This window comes from Engystomops pustulosus, chromosome 3, assembly GCF_040894005.1.
Source record: "Engystomops pustulosus chromosome 3, aEngPut4.maternal, whole genome shotgun sequence".
Lineage (NCBI taxonomy): Eukaryota > Metazoa > Chordata > Amphibia > Anura > Leptodactylidae > Engystomops > Engystomops pustulosus.
In genome coordinates, this window is record NC_092413.1 from 87821540 (window position 1) to 87843058 (window position 21519).

The window sequence follows — 21519 nt, forward strand, 5'->3', positions numbered from 1 at the left end:
ATGAGACCGCTGGAGTATGAGATGTGGAACACTTTAATCTTTTTTAATGAAATATAATATGATAAATTGAAAATACAATGTATTATATTGCTATTGATTCCTATTCATTACCTTTCGACGTTTGTCTCATTATTCCTTTTTGACTTTTCCGGAAATGTTGCCAAAAATATTTATTTTTCTTCTTCCAGTCAACTTTACCTGGAGGAAAAGCAAAATAATTGAGAAAATCATTACAAGCCAATCTAACCCCAGTCACAAAGCTGACAACAACCTCATCATGATATTGATTCAATAAACATCAGTTTCAGAAAGAACATGGGCAATCATTCCTTCAAGTACTGTATGAGCTAAATACCCAAGCGCACAAGGTATGTTGGTATACAAACACAACCTGTCAGCATGCTGCTGAATAGCTGTGGTTGAGGCCCTCAAACCTATATAACTTATTTCTGCCCATTGCCAGAACCAGAATATAGAATGTCCATGTGGGCTACTCAGCATCTCTGAAATAGCTGAAATAGCTATCAGGTGAATGAGCCTTTAAGCCCTTAAAGGGAACCTACCACCCCGATTCTACCTAAAAAGGTAGAAGGGGTGGTAGGTGGATGGATGGGACGTGAGGAGAGCCCTTTTTTGGGCTAATCCTCACGTCCGGGGTATCTTTTAGAAAACTTTATTGCATGTATATGCAAATTTTTTTATGCGGCTACTGGGGCGTGGAGTAGCCGGACATGAGGCTACTAGTTGCGGCTACTCCACGCCCCAGTAGCCACGTTACTCCGCCTACCAGGTAATCTTCGGCTGCGTGGCCGCGGCTCCGGGGCCGGAGCTACTGCGCATGCGCAGAAGGACAAAGATGCTGAGGGAATCAGACGAGCTGTGCGCCGAAGATTACCTGGTAGGCGGAGTAACGTGGCTACTGGGGCGTGGAGTAGCCGCGACTAGTAGCCTCATGTCCGGCTACTCCACGCTCCAGTAGCCGCATAAAAAATATTTGCATATACATGCAATAAAGTTTTCTAAAAGACACCCGGGACGTGAGGATTAGCACAAAAAAGGGCTATCCTCACGTCCCATTCATCCACATACCACCCCTCCTACCTTTATAGGTAGAATCGAGGTGGTAGGTGCCCTTTAAAGAAGACCAGTCAGGTTAATTTGGGACCCTATATCAATTACAGGTCCTTATGGATCTGTGGTTTAGGGTCCCATTTCGACTTTTTTGAAAAATACATTTAAACTCACCTAGATGTGAGTCTGATGAAGCACATCGGACTCACATCTTCTGATACCCTGGTAGTGCCTTCTCTCGTGATGCAGGGTGTATAATATTCTGGTTTCACTTGACAGAGTATAATTTTTTTTCTTCTTCCTAATAGTTACACATCAAACAGGGTGATTTGGGACACTAAGCCACTGGACCATAAGGACCTGTGGGTGTTTTAGTGTCCCAAATCATGCTGACAGGTTTCATTTAAGGGTGCCCTTCACAGTTTCATCTATCTCAACTGCAGCATAATCAGTTTTTATGTGGCTGGGTTCACAGGGTCCAAATGAATTGTATTTTGAAATGCAATACAATCAGATTGGGGAAGCTCTTGTCCAGATTGCATATGTGCATATCAACTACAATGGGCACCACATGTTTTACATTGTTTACAAATCAAGTACATGGTTCTTGGGAAAGTCCCTCCACATTCCAACTGAATTACATTTCAAAACGTAATCTGTATATAAATTTCTAATACATAATATTACAATGCATTAGTGTGTACATTACATGCTGAATACAGATTTACAGAGACAGTCAATTACAGAATTGCTAATGTTAGGGCCTGTTTACAAAATTCCCTAATGAAGTATATTACAAAAATACTTAAAAGGGGTTTGCCCATGAAAGAAAGTTCTCAAGTTTAGATCCCCTAGTGATTTTTACATAATAAAGATTATTTTAACCCCTTACAATTTTACTCAGTTTTCTTTTTGAGCTGCTATAACTCAGTGATGGTCAGTGTAAAATCCCAGAGTGTGGGCAGGGACTCTCTAACCAGACACTTCACGATTCCCCTGTGCTCTGTGATACTGTGTGCTGTCAATGTGCTTGTATTATCAGGGTGCAGAGATTATTATTTAGTTTCTTAACATTCTACTAGGATCTGACACATAGAAAAATAGAGATGATACAGATCAGAGATAAGAGATGATGAGGTCCATGAGATGGATATAAAACACAATGACACTCTCAGCTCTTGTAACTCTGCTGTAAGACCTTATCTGTCTGTAGCTTGTACAGAAAGTCTCAGCACACTGCTTCTTGCTGGTCTTGTAATGCGGGGGGCAGGAGGCAGAGAGCATTGTAGTGTGCAGAGAAGAGAGGCTATTCATAAGAAAAATCTGGCCATAATAGATTTATGGCCGTAAACACCAAAACTGTAAACACCAGGACTGATAGAAAAAGGTTGGAATTATATCTGTGAAATTCTGTATTTTGGTTAATAACATTAAATTAGCGAATGTGTTATTGTTATCGTGAGTATATTTAAGAATACTGTCTTCATGAAAAGACCCCATTAAAAGGGAAACTGTGTGAGGTTTTTTAAAGCACTAAGCGCTATATAGAAATTGCTATTACTAATAATACTGACCTACAGAGCTTTCCTCAGAGCTTGATTTGTGAAGAGAAAGCCTGCAAAGAAAGAAACAAAGTCATATTAACCTTCTGCTGTACAAAACACACTATTTACACCCATTTATAAATAAATATGGTACTAGAAATGAATATGGTTAGTTTGGTTTTGTAAGCAACACAGTTAAAGGGAAAACTATGCCTCTTGCGCTACCTTTAAAAGAGCAGTTCCTTATAGATTAATGTCTGACTTCCAAGAAGCCTTATGACATGACTTGGGATACCAGCCAAGTCTCTTCCAGAAGGGTAACTGCATCTGCAGACAGTGCTCTTGTATGTTCTCTCTGTGTTTGCATGGGTTTCCTCCTGGTCCTCTGGTTTATTCCCACACTTCAAAACATATTGGTAGGTTGATAAGATTTTGAGCCCCATGGGGGAGAGGGGGCGATTTAGCAAGCTGCGTAATCTGTGCGCTATATAAAGGAATTATTATTGTTATTATTTCATATTAGATGCATAACTTTCAGAAAGTCCTTTAGTGGGAGATCCACTTTCCACCAGAAGAGGGCGCCAAAGAGGTTCTTTATCCTCTTCTTGCTGCAGATAACCCGCACCATGACTTAGAATCACAGACATTTGTACAAGTAATGTTGTCCTGCCCTGTGTGTCTGTAGACTATGAAGCAGAGGCCGTGTCCAGGTGTGCACAGTGGAAAAGCACATGTGTGACCTTTGGAAGGGAATGACCTTCTTAGCTTATCGCTCCACTAGCAGATGCTTAGTTCCCATACAATAAGCACTTCCTCGGCTGGAGTCCTGGTCTGCAGTGATTACTGACAAGTCAGCTTTCCTCTCCACAATGCACTCACACTTGCTGACTGATAAAGTAAATCTGCCTCTTCACATAATCCAAGCAGCCAATTTGTTCAGGACTGAAAGTGTTAAAGAGCGTTCCACCTTGTAAAAGAAAAATTACCAGTCCTTGGGGTTTTTCTCTTCTGTCAAGCTGTTAAAGAGGTTCTCCACCAGTCTGATTAATGTGGCAGTAGGAAAAGAGAAAAGTGCTGTTTGAGTAGTGCCGCCTTTGGTGCCAATTTGGCTTTGTGATAAAGAGCCGAGTAATCTGGAACAGGCTGGTAGCTAAGGATGCAATTTCGGAGTACATTCTAATAAGTGCACTCATGACCAGGCTACTAGCCTGTAATCCGCACAAAAACATTTTTTATATTTTATTTTAAGTAACTGAGATACTTGTCCCCATTACATACCGTTTCAAAAGTAAAATACTAAAAGAAAGCACTACATTCCACAAATCCATTCCAAAATCCATTCCAATGATGGAAATCGTGTGACATTGTGTGAGGGTCACACACTTTGCACCATAGTTTGTCTCATACACTATGTGGGCAATATCTGTTCAGGTCACATCCACATGTGAATTGCTATGGTAATGCATGTCTGACCCTAAACAATTTAATATGTGTGTTTACAGCCTCCAAGGGGTAATCCGAGTCTCTTTTTTTAACACAATGGTAGGTGCCCAACACCTGGTACCTCCATCCATTAGCCATTACATTTATCTGTTATATGGCCTTTTGGCAGCTTTGTTTCATTCAAGTGAATGGTATTGTAATGGAACTGTAGTACCAAGCCCAGACTATATACAAAGTATGGCACTTTGGTTGGTTAACTATGCAACAACCGTCATTTATCCTCTTCCTGAGTAAGAACAAATCTGGATCAGTACAAGATAGTAATGCACTGTACACTTTTATTTTTAAAATATTTTATTTAATCTGGAAGCAAAAGTATTTATGCCTCTAAATGAGACTATTTCAAGGGAAACCTGTAACCATGCTATTTGATCTGCCAGCAGTGTATTAAATTGCTGGAGGAAAACTTTCCATTTATCAATGTAAATTTCCAGCCCTCCCCGAATGTGTGTACATACAGAAATAAATGTGAATCATAGAATGCGCAAAGATTTAGATCAATCAATTGAAAATTAAACTGAATAATTTTTCTCAGAACTTTGCATGAATCTGCTGGATGCTCCTGCTCTATAATATGCTGCTTGTAGTTCAGAATGAATTGCCACAACATTATGTAGTTGCAAACAAACTACTCTGACATGCAAGGACAGCACAGACCGGCCTTGGAGAAACTCTCACCTTGGCATTGACACACATTCTAATCGGCCGTGATAACAGTGGAGAATTGTACAGTTCTAATGACGCAGACAAAGTAATTGCTGCAGATTCTGTTTCTAAGATAAATTGATTGAAGTTGGATGAGCCTCTTTGCCACAGTGCCATGCTCCGAGACTACTGCGTACTAAAAAAATCAGCCAAACACCCCCTGAAGGAGATCTGATACCCCAACCTGAATACTGATTGATATGAGATTCCCCTTTTTCCTTGTCAAACAATGATTTCATATTTTTATATATTAATCTAAATTATCAGATAGCAGAAAAAATGCAGATACAGTCCCCAGGTTCTGTACAAGATGGGTTTCTTTAGGTTCTTACTGAAGTTGAATTTGTATGCAAGTTGGAACTGTATATTTTATAACTGTAACTCCAGACAAATTCTTTTGGATTTTCAAAATTTTCTGCTGCCATGGAAACAAGGATTATCAATAAAGCTTCATTACAGACACCGTACAGATGATCATTGCAGCCTGGGACTAAAGTAATGCATCCAGAGCGCTACACCAGAGGTCACAGTGTTCAGAGAGGTCCGCTTGTAACTAGGGGTCGGGTGTCCTCAAGTCAGTGGCCGTCTGTACTTATATAACACAGCTGTTATTCCGAAAACCCTTGGTAATGGGTAATATATATCATTGCACCTTAAAAACAAAAACTCATAAACTGGGACTGAACTGACATGCTGAGTTGAGTTCCGATGAGCGCTTGGGCCAGATGTTCCACTAAGAGATCGATGCAAGTTGCACGCATCAAACTCACTCGTGGACAATAGACCTAACAGCTTAACTTTGGGCTGGGAAGGTATTTTGCAGTAATTACAGACAGTAAGGAGCCTAAGTTTAGAGATATGATTTATCATGTCACATGAGAGTCACATTTATGTCACACACATTTAGAGCTCCGGCACATGTGAGTTGCAGCCGTGCAGGATGGGATGGATTGTGACTGCAGTGTCCCAGCTGCCTTATATTATGTGGCTGTTTAGCTGTAACACCGAATTATTCTATGAATCTTCTATGGCAGTGGTGGCGAACCTATGGCACGGGTGGCACTCAAGCTACCTCCCTAGCACACAGTTTACCAGGCAGGACTCAAAGAATCTAAGTGCAGTGCCTGGCAAGTCCAGATTTACTAATCTCAGTGCGATTTTAACCCTTGAGTTGCCAAGGCCATATCTCATTTGTCCCCACAGGAGACACCTCAGTGGCCAAGACAGTATGAGATACATCCTGGAATATAGGAGCCATAACTTTGGATCCCTGGCACCTAGAATTTCTTGGCTGCTTGGGACTGAAGGAAAAGCATAAAGGTGTGGAGATGACCGGATAATCTTTGAAGGTCCTCCTGTTGGCCCCATGACTGTACACCCATGGGGCCTTACAGCAGGACCTTGGAGAGAAGCTACAGCGATACTCCGAATTTGCCCTCCTGCTTTCAGTTACATCAGTGTCCTCAGGTGGCTGGTATGATTGAAAGGAAAACAAAAAAAAATTACAGCTTATATTGGCAATTTGTGATAAATGATCGGATTTTGGTTGTAGTCTGGGCACTCAGTCTCTAAAAGGTTCGCCATCACTGTTCTATGGTGAACACACAAGTTTCGATCTTGACATAGTAACTGCACAAAGATTACCGCTGCCATGCTTAACCTGTACTGGAGGCGAGACAACTCTTATATATTTCCTTTTAAACTGTTATTTTTAATTCTAAAATACCATTACTACTTGTGAATGTACACTGCAGTAAAAAAAATAATGGCCCTGTACCCGGCGCCTACAACTTACCGTACAAAACCTAATGCAGTGTAAGGTCCCTTAACCTTTTCCATGTTTGTGTTTCCATTATTTCCACAAATTGTACTTTCTAGTGGTACCATTTTATACTGTGTTCATTGTACAGGGAAGCTAGAAAAAAATTCAAATGGTGGTAAAATTGCTCCATATCCCTACACACTTTGGGGGAGAGTTGTCGTCTGTCTACGAAAGAATCGTGTAGTAATTTCCCGAAAAAAGTGTCTGCACCACATTGATGAAAGGTTTTAGACAGTTTTCTGGACTACGCATCCCAGCAGTCTGGGCTGCGTTTTTATTTCTCACTTTTTTCAGCGATTCCCGGCGTGTGAAGCTTGAATAAGAACAGCATCGGGATCGAGGTGAAGAGAACAATAGGGGAGTATTTTTAGTTTTGTTTTACTTTATTTTTAGTGGTTGATTTCCTTTAACTGTAGTTTACTCCGGTTCTGTGTCACTTAGAAAAGTAACACAGAAACACTTAGGTAAAGCTGTGAAACGGTGTCTCATTTTCTGCCCTTCCCCATGCAGTGAGCAGCGTATCTTAAAGCCTTCTGAGCTCTGTACACTTCAGACAGACAAGGAGGCTAATGCTTAACTCTCTCAATACCTAGAGTATATTTCCCCTGATGATTTAGCTCTATATGGGGAAAGGGACCTGATTTACAGAAACTGCTTAGAAATGCAGAAGAAAAAGGAGCAAGTAGTAACATATTTCTTCAATAAAGTGTATTACAAAGATTATTATCATCTGCACTATGCATTTATGCAGTTTTGTCAAAAGTTTAGTTACACTAAGCGCTGACACACATCCACAAATGAGGAAAGTTTATGAAACCATATGCATGAAAAATTGTCTCTTACCTATAGCAATGGCTTACAATACAACTTTTACTTCACACACTGACACTACAACATGAAAGACGCGATTGGCTGGTATGTGCAACAGTATGACCTGCTCTTCACTTCCAGAGCTGTCCCCATGTAAATGTTGTTTATTCATAGCCTAATATCCAATGAAGTGACAAGATTACAATATTATGCCTTAGATTACAATACTTCCCAGTCCCTTGTCATACCTCATTTGTACTCAAGAAAGTGGAGATCTTTTCACATGAGCGAGTGAGATGTCTGGGAACTCATTTGTTAGAAAATAAATAATCAGACATTACAGTTTTGCCGGTGACCCTCAGGAGCAGTTTCAGGGCAGCAATTACATTAAAATGAAGGTTATTTATATGCTGATTACAATTCCCCAATAATGATCGGGAGATGCTTGGCAAGAAACTGCGCAATGCTTTGACACACAGCCAAGCGCTGTCACTCCACGAGATGGCTTTAGGGTATGTTGTCTATCAAAGTACAACTTTATTAGCAGGTTCTCATAAAACACCAGAACTGACAGCTCCCTCATAGAAAACCCATTTGTGTTAATGAAATTCGGCACTTTTCTATGGATAAATAGAATTGTCCTTCTTATATTGTTTATGAGCGAGGCAGTTCTCTCCTTGTGAATTGTCTAGAAGGCAGAACCTTTGCCAAGTCGTGTTTCCCTTTATATGCCTGACTATCACAAGACTAAGGGAAATAAGCAAAAAAATGGTGGGGCATTCCCCCTTCAAAAAGGCCTATTAAGAAATGCAGCAACTTCACCCATCATGAGTAACGTGATGTATGTACAGGTCTTGGCTCTGAATACAGACTATGTGTGAAATATTTAGGTCTACAATATGTTACTTTTGTGCATGAACAATCTTTTTCTCAGGGGCTGTGTGTCAGTACAAAATCAAAATGACCTGTGAATGGAATTTAATATGACCATGTGCTGTCTGTTTTAATCAAGGTCAGTACTATGATATAATAATTGCTTGTGTGAAAAGGCCTTGGACTGTCCTATCTGCAGGAAAAAGCTGAGCAGATCATAGGTAATGGTATTATCTGCAGGCAGCATATTATAGAGCAGGAGGAGCTAAGGTGAATATACATAATATCCTGTCTGGAAGCAGCATATAATAGATCAGGAGGATCTGAGATTATTCTACATAGAGTCCCATCTGCAGCGAGCATGTTATAGAGCAGGAGGAGCCCAGATGATTCTATATAGTGTCCTGTCTACAGGGAACATGTTATAGAGTGGGAGGAGCCGAGATGATTCTACAAACATAAACTCCTCCAAGTGGCTAAGTATTCAACCCTAGTATAAGCCTATTCAAAAGCCTCTCACTCAGTTAAACCAGTTCCCTCCACTGTACTGAGCAGATGCAACCACATCGAATCAGTGCTGTCTACAGCTGGGAATCTTTTCACCCCACAACATGTCATTAGGCTTCCTGAAAGTCATGCTTGATAGTAAAGGAGCTGCCTTACAAGGTAGCAAAACAGGCGTTGTTTTCTTTATCCCATCCTGGAAAACGTATTTGCATATTTCTCAGAATTCCTTAGTGGAGCATCAACGGCTATAAATTTCCACAACCCTGCACAGCAGCCTTAATAGGCAAAGTCTACATAAGGATAAGTCTTACTTCCTGACCCCATAATTCTACATAGTATCCAGTCTGCAGGGAGCATGTTATAGAGAAGAAAAGGTGTGCTTGTAGTGTGCTATCTATAGGCATAATGTTATAGAGCAAGAGGAGCTTAGTAGATTGTACATAGTGTCATAATCTGCAGATAAACTATATATAATTTCCTCATATGTCATAGAGCTATGCAAATTGAGATAACATTTTGTAGGAAAATATTGGGTAGTCTTTGTCATTAATACACATAGGTATCCATTTTTTATGCCAAAAAGTAAAATAGTCAATACAGCCATCTCTGTGTTTCCAACTAAGCGGTCCTGTAACGCATCGCAACTAGCAGATAACACGGCAAAACTACAGCAACAGGCACAATCACCCTATTCAAATAGAATCCAATTGTCTTATTAACATAACTAACCTCAAATTTTAATATTTGCAAAGCTTGCATTTATGGCTAAGACTCCCAGTCTTAGAAAACATATGACACGGGTGCCAGATGTGACTGCTCCAGGTTCCTCGGTTCTTCCTGTTCAGAGGATCTTGGGGGGAAGCTACAACGATTATCTGAATAAACCCTCCTTCATTTAATGTATTGATATCCTCAGGATGCTAATAGGATTGAAAACTGTAGCGGAGCAGGAAGAAACAAGTTACTGCTTAAATTGCTGTGTTTTGGATGTAGTTTGGGCACTCAGTCCCCAAAAGGTTCACCATCACTGGCTTACCGCACACTTGCTGGGTTACCCCTAGCTTCAATTGTAATGTTACAAGTACTGCATGCTCATGTGAACCATCATGCACGCATACTCTAAAGAGAGGCTTTTATGTGTCCCTTTTATTTGAGAATTCCCATCTATCCACTAAATACCTTTGGTATATTTGTCCATTAGGTGGTCATATCCAGTGACTGGTAAGGCTGACAGGGCATAAGAGACACGTAGGCACTTTGTGAGTGACTAAGTAAATGTTATCGATTGATCGATTGCTATGGACAACAATGACCTCATTTCTTTGACATTGAATTTCTGTACAATATTCTTTCATAAGGGGTGTGGGGATTTCTAGATGTATGTACATAATGTATGTACGCATGATCTATGTTTGCCTTTGATAAGTGGAAATATTTTTTTGTTCGGAGTCTTAAAGGAGTTTTCCAGGATTAGAAATCCACTTTTATCTACACAGAAAAGGTGAAGAAAAAGCAAATAAATGCACAAATATATAAAAAAAACAACATCTTGAGTTCAAACAAATGTGTAACTGGCTCTCATCATGAACATCAATGAGAAGAAGGAGGGGAATTAGCATGCGGAACATGCAGGCAACTTGGTTAGAGGAGACCTAGTCAAATAATAATAGTGTGAAAGCCAAATTCTCCTCGAAACGCTATGGGATGAATACACTTTCATTTATCTAAACAGGGGCTGGCACTGGGAGACAAATGGTTCCTCAGTCTTATCGCATTAGCATGAAGCTGAAAGGAACTTTAAGACTGCAAAGTTTTGACCTTGTTGGCACCCATGTGAGAAAGGGATGGATCGCAAAATAGGTTCCATTGAATTATCTCCCCATTAGGTTTCCATGGAAATGGTTCTAGAGGCAGGTCAAAACTTTCTCAGTGAATGCAAACACTGCAGCGTTCATCTGACGCCAACATATTTCCGTGTTTTTACTCATGTAAACACAGTACAAAATGACAAAATTTACTTCATAAGCCGGACCGAGCTCAAAGCGGTCCAGCATATTCATGAGGTGGCGGGCCAAGGCCTCCTAATCGCTCACCCTCATAAATAGGCTTGACCGCTTTGAGCTGGGTCCGGTGTTCTAAAGGTACGTTGCTGCAGCGTCTGCTAGCTTTATCGGAGGGTTACAATAATGCACTGCTAAAAATGGGGTAGCTCTAGGACCTGCTTACTTTAGTAAGCAGCTCCTAGTGCGTTTTTTTTGGGTGACCCAACGTGACCCTGATCCTTTTATTAACATACATGTTTGTTAGTATTGTACAAGACATACAACACATAACATGAGCTACCTACTGTTTACATTCCAATTTCTCCAAATTTACTTGTTTCTCACCTACAGTATTTTTAATTCTTCAATTCCATATTCAATTTCTATCTGGGTACTGTTGCTCTTGTACACGTGTACATATGATGACACCATATGACTGTACTCATTCACTGATTATTGTACTTGACGCTTCTCTGGCTTCCAGTCATTTCTCAGCAGACTTTTCTCTGAATAACTAGCAATCATACCGAAGCCTGAAACTGGCGTAGGCACTATCAAAATGTAGAAATATTTCCATATACTTAGCCAGAAATAAGAAGAACTCAGTGACCAAAGCACAGCTGCAATGTGTATGATCTTCCACTCCAAATAATGTAGTCTGGAACTGGAGAGAAGGCAAATTACAGCAGATTTTTCACCCTCCTCCCTCTCAGCCGATGCTACAAAACTCCTAAAACACACATGTTGTACATTGCATGGCATCTCCTCTTCGGGAATGTTAAGCTTCCATGGAATTTCAGATGATCATTGATATACCGCTGTCTAGGTATGTGGAATTAACACATTACAGTTTGTAGAGGAAACATGTTTCTACAATTTATCTAAATTATACACATGATGGTTCAAGCATGCCCACTGTCTACTAGGCGACAACTAGTTTACAACACAAAGGTATGAAGTAGAAGCAGTGTTTCTGAAACATATAATGGCACAGCCAAAAAAGACATGACACATTGGTTGTCCAACACACACTCTAGTGCGAGACCATGAAAATATTTGCTTATAAAAACTGCACGATAAGTAAATACTATTTGTAAAAGAAAACATAACATGGTCCACGGTTACATATAATAAACTTATGAAGCAACTGCCATAAAACAATTTCTTAAAATAACAGTCTAGGTTCAGACACGCCAGCACATGCCGTGTGGCCATATCTATGCTGGCTTGCTGTTCTTTCTCATCACTTATAGAAAAACGCTTCAAGAATTGCGTCTTTGGAAAGCCGCATGTAAGGATGGAAACTGTAGGAAAACTCCAGCATAATGTAAAAAAAACAAAAATATCAATACAAGAAAAAAAAAAATTGGTGCGGTAGGTGAGACGTCTCATGTCCAAAATTATATTAAATCAGCCTTGTGCATAAAAATTTAAACCATTGCTAATAATCTCAGCACATGTGTAACAAAAACATTGACAACAATGGTAACACAGGATGTAACAAGGTAGAGATTTATACAGGGAATTGACTGGATATCCTGACATCCAAGTCATAGAAACAAAGTCATTGGCTACAACATCTATTATGCCATTCTCCCTCTGATTCTGAAAGGTTTGGCCATGGCAGAGATTATCAACCACAAAAGCAGATGAGAAATTATTTATAAGTGAATAATATTTAAAGGGAACCTGTCTGCAGAAATTGAGCTAATAAGCCACAACCAGTAAATTGTCAAGTATCGCAACAGCTTCCAGATTATGTTTCTTCCATGACCCAGTGTGGTAGCATCACGGAGACAGAGAGCCATGGTCACATGTCTCTGGCCTTACTATTACCTATTTTTGTGGTATTGCTGTCCACGGTCTGCTCTCCCTGCCTCAAAACATGTACTCCACTGTGGCCAACATCATTCAGGAGACTTCAGATGAGCCAATTAGCAATGTCCATGGATGCAGGGTCATCGATCAAAGCAGATGTGATCTTGGTGGGGAAAGCTTGGTGGGGAAGCTCTCTGCCTCCATGACTTCAAACAGCAAATTTTCATCTCACTTCAGGACCCCATAGGGCCCTATTAACTGACACCCTTCATTTAACATAAAATTCACATAACATTTACTTTATAAGCCTGCCCTGCATATAGCCAAATCTAGAGCGAGTCATATGATGAGTGAGTACCTTCTTCCCCATAGAACAGAGGGGAATAGGGACTCCTTGCATCTTATATCAACAGGATGCATCAAAATAATTCCCTTCCTTTGCACTGTTGTCAGTCCATGAAATGGGGCCAGTGCACAGTCAGTGGTTCAGGCACAGACCATGGTCACATGTCTCTGGCCTTACTATTACCTATTTTTGTAGTATTGCTGTCCACAGAACTCAGGATCATTACAATATGTGGGACTCCTAGCAAATGAGCAAAATACTGCAGTTGTTAGATATGCACTATTAGAGAGGTCAACACCATGCATTTACAATTAATTTTACAACACCTTAATGTGGACCCCCTGGCTGTGATAAGAGGAGGCCAAACAGAATCATGTCATTGTTTGCTTTACCTGTAAGATCAATTTACTAGCAAGTTACAGTATCAATCAGGATAATTAAGAGGAGGATAATGCTTTGAAGGTATAAGTACCGTTTCTCTATTGAGGAGATGAAAAAGCTAAATTTTACTGTAAAAAAGGTTTCAAAAAAGGCATTGTCAACAACATCAATAAACTTTGGGGAAGTCCTAGAGTTGCATTCATCCTGTTTCATCCAGATTGTAAAAGCCCATGACACCTGCAGTGCAAACATGCCTCTCTGCCTTTTCTAAGCATTTGCATTACAATATAATTGTGTGTTATAACTTACCTTGCACGCTGACAAAATTCTGGGGTTGGGCTTTGGTTTGGATGTATTTCAAAAAACAACATGTGACTTGTCTGAGCTGCAGGCTACCTCCATCTTTGTGCTCCTGTACAGCTCTGCCCTCTCCCACTGATGTCATCTCACTAGGCTGTGAGCAGGAGCAGGGGGTGGAGCTGTACAGGAGCACAAAGGTGGGGGCCAAGATCTAAGGAGTGAGTAACACAGACAAGGCACATGTTGTTTTTTGACATGCATGCAAACCAAAGTCCAGCCCCTGTGACTACCCCAGGATTTTGTCAGGGTGCAAGAGTAAGTTAAAACACACTTATATTGTAATGCAAATGCTTAAAAAAGGCAGAGAGGCATATTTGCACTGCAGGTGTAATGGGCTTCTGCAACCTGTCTTTAGTGAAAATGAGGTCCCTGGTGACAGGTTCCCTTTAAGTGGTTCTCTGAGGGTACGTCTCTGTCCTCCCTGAAAATAATAGATTACCGCCCCTTTGGCTAACAATCTCTAATTCAATATTGAAAAGGGGCCCAGTGGGAATGAAATGATGTGTAATTTAAAATAAAATATTTGGTGACAGGTTCTTTTATAATATTTAAGTATTAATACAATAAATATAAATGTGATCCTTTTTATATTGCAGCTTTTAATATATAAAAAAGGAAACTTACCATCAAGAATCTGCCTATTAAGATAGATCTGATGTTAGGTATCTATTAAAATGATAAACCCTAAACTATCTTTTGCTAACTTGATAAGACTTTCTAAGCTGATCTACACTATATAATATGCTAATTTTTGGCAGAGGCTACTAGGGCGTGGTGTGGCCTCTCCAGGCTGTGGGAGCAAAGGCTACGACACGCCCTAGTAGCCTCAGTGATCCTTTCTACCTGCAGATTCTCGGCATTCCTTGGCACACTTCTTTTCACCACTGGCTTCTTCATGTTCTGCACATCCGCATGCCTAGGAATGCCAAGGACGAGCATGAAGGAGGGATGGGAGTAGCCTTTGCTCCCACAGCCTGGAGAGTCTACTCCCCGCCCTAGCAAATTAGTTACAAAGTGTAGATCAGGTTTGAAAGTGTTATAGAAATAGCGAAAGATAGTTTAGGGCTTCGCATGTTAGTAGAAACCTACCATTAGATCTGCATTTAAAGGTAGATTCCCGATGACAAATTTCCTTTGACAATAAAAAATAATAATAAAAAATCTTTCCCTTAGACTAGGGGAATTTATTTCTTGTATACAGTCACATAAAACTTGAAAACACAAAAATCTAAGCAAAATATTTATCATGAAACCTCTTTTTGAAATATGTTCCCCATTTTAAGATTCCTGCGTATCGACTGCATATAAAAATGAATAGAAATGTAATAACAAGTTGTTCCCATCTCATGACACTTTCGTTGAGAACCGACTAGACTTCACACATTGTGCAAGTGATCTAATGCATTCTGAACAGCTAAGAGAAAGAATTTGCAGTTCTGCATTCCACTTCTTGATCTACCTTGAAATGAATTTTCAAGACAGAAGTTGGATAAGAGACCATAACCTCTCCTTGTTCATTTTGGCTTCATTTTCTCAGCCAAGCAGGAAGCGTGCCTAGGTTACGCATTCTGCCCGAAATGTATGAAGTGATTCATAATGCAGCCTAGAGTCAATGAATGCGCCAATGTATTTAAGTGGTTCAGGAGATATATAATTTACTAATAGTTAATTTAATAATAATTTACTAGTTTTAGAAGTTTTCCATAGATATTATTAAAGGAAACCTACCATTTAGAATGGCAGGGGTAAGCTGCAAGTACCGAGCACCAGCTCAGGGTGAGCTGGTGCCGGTATTTACTTTCGTTAGTGTTATAAACCGCGGTATCGTGGTTTTAACACTTTTTAAACTTTAGAGCAGAAGAGGCTTCGGCGCTGCGCCCGTGCGCGCGCAACATCTCCGCTATTTCCTATGTAGGCGTGCTCTAAAGTTTAAAAAGTGTTAAAACCGCGATACCGCGGTTTATAACACTAACGAAAGTAAGTACCGGCACCAGCTCACCCTGAGCTGGTGCTCGGTACTTACAGCTTACCCCTGCCATTCTAAATGGTAGGTTTCCTTTAACTGATTCATAAGTCATCTATATGAGACCAGGAGGGGTCTGTAATCCATCAGCTGTTTGAAAGGCCGAAAAATTCAGAAGAGCGCTATAGTATCCATACCGCTCACCAAGAAAGTTGTTGTATATTACATAGCAGCTGTGTTACCTATTAAAAAAAAAGATCTATTTCTAAATCCCAGAAAATCCCTTTAAATTACATATTTATGCTCCATTATCTGGATTCCAGCTCCGGTGGTAAATCTCATATAGACAGATATTTTTGACTTGTAATATATATATAATTCTATTACTGTGCCTTTTCTTCTCTTATTTTTATGGAAAGTATCAATCAGTGTGGGGAAATGGTGAGGGAAGTACAGGAAAAGTATGGACCACCCCTAGTGCACTGAGCGGCTCACTTGCATAAATATGAAAATGGAAGCGACAGATCTCTGGGAAACACAATGCTCTTCTTACTAGAGAGGTGCGATGGTAGAAACCCTTTACCATTTATGAAGAAGAAGCACAATCTATGAACCAGAAAGAGGGTGAAAGAATGCTCTCTCCAATATTCCTAAGAACTCCAGTAGTGTTTTCTGTCATGTGCCTTTGATGCCTTGGCCTAATACAACATGCAGAGAAAAGCACTTAATGTACCTAATCCTTATTGAAAAGAATGAACTCAGGGTGGAAATAGGCAGCAATCAGCTGCTCCATCCACTACCACATGAATAACATAGCAAGACACAAAATATAAATACTAAAAACACTACAATAAGCCTTTTTAACATTCCTCTCCGCATTCCATCCAGATTACAGAGATTACCAAGGACTGCTCCATCCTTAATAATGTCCATTAAAAAAATATTTGGAGCGTGACAAGTCAAAAATGTTTAAGTATATGCTTATCAGCATCCTCTCTTAAAAGAAACATTTGAGTAAATACTATTTGTAACTTTTTGTGGAACTTCCTGAACAATAATTACGAAGCTTGTTAAGAAGGAGAGGCTTCAGGGAAGCTCACAATATTGCTGGTGAAATAAGCTGAAAATTATTATTTCCAAGTGCTTCATCCTCTTCTACTAATACTTTATAATCCAGGAACATCCGCATGAGCCAGCGACGTATACAACTTGTCCTGTACACCATGTCCTTATCACAGGGCATGGGGTACATCTCTCTGTTATCCATTTTCTGACTGATGTTTTCTTCAATAAAAAATTTGGTGAAAATCCAAAATTCACCTCACAGGTTCCCCGCTGCGCATGTTACTGAAGAGTTGTCTCCTGACCATTGTGATACAGAAGATTGACATTGGCCATCGTGGGACTGCTTCTGCCAGTGGTTGACTGAGGACAAGGACAGAACTGGAAAGGAACCATGTGCATGTCCAACCGGTTGCTCAATTCTTGACATCCATGAGGGTTCCTGTGATAGTGACTGGACAACCCCTTTAAGTGGACATTCCATGACTTTGATGCTTTTGACAATCTTTATGACTCATAGTACATAATAATTTGGTGCAGTTATGATACCCACAATTCACCTATAAGGTGAAACAGCCACAGCACAGAAATGCTGAATGTTGATAACTTTGCATACTGTGTAGCTGAGTATTGCACTCCAGCTCCTATTAAAGTGAATGGGAGCGGAGTTGCAGTAACCTAGCTCTGACACTACACAGTGTACGGAGCTGTTTGCTTTCAGTGTTTTAGCCACCACATACAGTCTTATCATTTGATCATATGGAAATGCATGCACCCTGCAATGTTTCTGATAACTCTTTAGCAATACCTCCCTCATGTAGTTAGCTATAATCTTTGATATTGCTTCTCTCTCCTATAAGCAGTCACATTTATAAAATTTACAAAGTTGAAGTTTAGAAATGAACATGGAGTAAACTTACTTTCTTTCGGTCTCTGGAGTAGATAATGTGCTACTAAATCCAACCGAATCCTGAAAAAAAAAAATACTGATTTAGCCTCACGTATTTCATTAAGATGGAGATTTACATAATAATTGTACAAAATATGATATTTCACTTACTTCACTTTGGGGGGAGAGCAGCTGTAATGATGTGGAGCCAGCGTCAGATTTCTCCTAAAACAAAACATGTGATTCTGTTACAATCCATCAAGAAACGTGGCAGGCATACTAGAGTAGATAAGAAGGTTCACAAAACCACAATGTAGGTGGGCAGCTCCAAACTTACAGCTTTTCTGAGGATATATGGTATTGGTGAGGAAGCATGGGGCAGCTGGAAAGCCCCTTTATTGCCAATTACCAGTAACCTTTAAATAGTACAGTGTGTATAGATGAGAAAAGGCATTATATCTGACCATAATATGACAGTGCTTTGTTTTCAGGTGAAGAGACTAGCTACTATGAGGTCTCCAATACACTGCCCACAGCAACTAGAGAAACACTGCTCTCTCACTCCATAAGATCATGTTGGACATAGAGAAGTATGTACATGTAGTTATGTGAGTAAAGCACTTGGAGGGATCTTTATATTTAGCATAGTCTTTCCCTCTACATACATTTTTATAGTGACCAGTAAACTGACAGCTCAGCTGTAAAGAGGAGAAGCTGTGTAGATTGACACCAGTGACTGACATACAGACATCCCTGTATATCCGAGGGGTTGCCATGTAGCCTGTGGTTTCAATATCCAAAACTAAGCCTTTAGTGAAAAACATGTGTTTCTGCTCAGGAGATCAGAAATATGTACTGAATATCTAAAATCATCACTTCACAGTAAAATACAACATACTTCCCAAACATATATGTGTAAGACATATCAAAACAGACAAAACCTGGCTAGGATGGGTGAATATAGCAAGCACCACACAGTAGCTAAACTATTTCAGTGTTTAACAGAGAAACAAAAGTTATAAGAAAACAAAGTATCCGCCCCGATACAGGAATCTATTGTTTACATCCAGGAACAATGTCTCCTCTATAGGAGATGAACACTTCAGCTGACCATTGCTACACAGGAGGCTAGAATGCAATAGAAAAGCTCATTGTGATCCTGTACTGTGTGCACTGCCAGCGGGAACTAAGGAGGTGCCCCAATATAAACCCCTTCTAGATGGTAAGAGAATTACTTACTATGTAATAAGCAGCCATTCTCCAGTACTTTGATGTGAGGAGGCTCTCTAGATCTAGTAAGCTTGGACTACATGCTGCCTTGAGGACTATCCTGGAAACACAAGGTCGGCCCTGTCATGGCTGAGCTGTGCAAGTTTTGTATCTGTAGCACAGACAGATGCATCCTGCCTTACAGGACCCTGACCCCCACTGAACCTTCCTCAAAGCAATCCATAAAATAGAAGTGACTAATCAGAAACCGCTATAAATCCTAGTCACCAACATACATGATTCCAGAGCCTAGCACTGGAAGAAACCTACATTATGCCATTGGCATGACCATGAACTAGACCTGTCTAAAACAGCCCTTTGTAGGTCTATTGGAGGATAGGTTTAGTATAGTGGGGGGCACTGCTTTTTATTCCCAATCCTGTGATATCAATATCAAGCACTACTACTATACACCAAGTAAGCATCCAAACCCTCTGGTCTCATCAAACAGAATCTGATATTGATAATCTACCCTAAGGAGAGGTTACCAAGACCAGCCCCAGAAAACCCCTTTTAATAGGACCAAGCCACCTGTACCACCTGTATAATTGCCACAGTATAGTACATTGTAACATTTGCACTTGTATAATGGATTGCTCTTTCCAAAGCCTCAAATTGGAAAAATGCCTACAGCAACAATTCATGGTGCAATATTCACTGCTTAGTGATCTTTTAAAAACTAAACTGTATTGTAATTGGTTGCTTCCAGACTACATATCATAAAATCCATACATATAATCCCATGGAGGAAGGGCAACAGGGGGATGGTAAAGTATGGTAAAATAATTGTTTGACTCCAGCAGAAAGTACAAGGTGTTCTGCAATTTGACTGGGGCTCTTTAAGTTGCTGCTGGTGTGGGTCTCGGAGTAATTCTCAATTCTTTGGATGTAGAGCAGCCCTGAGCTTCTGCAGCGTGATTGTCAGAAGAACAGAGCGGCGGCTTGATAAGAGGAACATGACTGGAATAAAAGATGCTCTCTACATGTGGAAGCATTTAATCAGGCAAGCTTCAATTATTTTTATCAAGTGAGGGAGAGAAGCAATCCCCTCCGCTCTCATAAATCTGTTTAACACTTTACCCAACATCCAGACAGAATGCCAATTTAGGCATCTAAGGGCGGTGGGCAGAGGATGGGCATGCATTTAGATGCATGGCGTAACCGAACAAGTCACAAAACTCATCCATGTTCAGTCTGATAAGGAATTTTATTTCTGGAAATATCACCGAGGAAAAACACTGTCTAATTAAATAAGCGGATTCATTATGCATGTGTGCCCTTGACTGGCAGCCCCCCAGCAATCAGGGCCCTGGTCCGAAATCCCTGAAAAGCCTCTCTTTTTATTAAGAAGAGCTGTGCTGGCTTTGACTATATCTAGGATTTTTGGCCATGTTCTACTGAATCATTGTTATATTACTGCATAATTATTTATGAAAATATTTCTTACAGTAAACAAATTGTAAACGTATATATGTCATTCATCTGGACATTTATAACAGACAATACTGTCCAGTGTGCACCTCTTACATCCTGACCGAAATGACAGATCATTGAAGCACGACTAATGGTTCATCAAGCCTTGCCTAGTCATACCAATCGTGGTCCTGAAGTGTTCCAAACATGAATACTTCTACGATGTGATAAAATTGTAAAGTAACTATTACTATCCTTGTCACACCAATGCAACCAGTCCGATGGGCCCATTGGTTCTTGTTTGTGCACAGATGAAGCAGGTGACAACTGTAGCCAATCAAGGGCTACGGGGGTGGTGACAGCTATGTCAGCATATTGTCACCTGTTGGCGACGAATTTAAAGGGCTTTCAATACATATGAAAACCCTGCAGGGAGCTGGGGTGCGAAAAAAAAACACATACTTTTGGTAGGTCTGGTTAACAGCCTGTGTCCCACTGGAAGTTTAAAGGGTGATGGGGAGGGGAAGAGTCACAAGACCATTTTCATGTAAACATAAGGGTGTCCTCCTTAGACAGAGACTTAATTTCCTGTTTTGTCCACTCACCCACGGAGGCCACTCATTGGATGAAGTGGGTCCTGTGACGGCGCATACAAAACTGCCTGTCGGGCGCAGAAACCAAGAAGTGGGGGGGAGGGGAGATGTTTATCCCCTTCCCATTCAACACCTTTAAGAGTATTTTAAGATTGATTTATTGATCAACAATCCCTAGAATAGGTCATTCATATAAATTATCAATGGTGGTCTGATTCCCTGCTCGCCTGCCAGTCAGATATCTTTATAAGTTACAGAACTCCAGTGAGGGCCACTTCTGTTTCACAGACCAATGATGTAACATCTAAGTGAACTGGCTGGCAGTTAATATCTACTGCATTTATACCAATGTAAATGATGCTAAGCACAGACACTTTACAATGAACAATACTGAACTTCAACTATCAGAGTTCTCTTCCCAAATTCTGTGTAGAGAGTACCAGGTTGTCTATCCCAACCAATTTACCGTACTACAAATAATAATTAAAATAATAATGTAGCACAATCCAATTTTGTAGCGCTTTACAAATTAAGCAATCATTAAAAAA

General features: G+C 40.2%; 1 protein-coding gene across 12 annotated transcripts in view; it reads right to left on the reverse strand.

Annotated features, from left to right (window-relative positions):
- Positions 1-21519, reverse strand: part of SASH1 (SAM and SH3 domain containing 1) — a 568005-nt gene that overhangs the window by 56765 nt on the left and 489721 nt on the right. For 11 of the 12 annotated variants that reach the window (XM_072141332.1, XM_072141330.1, XM_072141341.1 and 8 more), the window contains exons 3-6: positions 17868-17921; positions 17728-17777; positions 2646-2686; positions 112-198 (exon numbers count right to left, since the gene is read on the reverse strand). In XM_072141332.1, coding sequence (XP_071997433.1) covers positions 112-198; positions 2646-2686; positions 17728-17777; positions 17868-17921 — 232 coding nt within the window. Of the gene's footprint in view, positions 1-111; positions 199-2645; positions 2687-17727; positions 17778-17867; positions 17922-18033; positions 18056-21519 lie in introns of those variants that run through there. The other variant, XM_072141342.1, reaches the window with a different exon arrangement.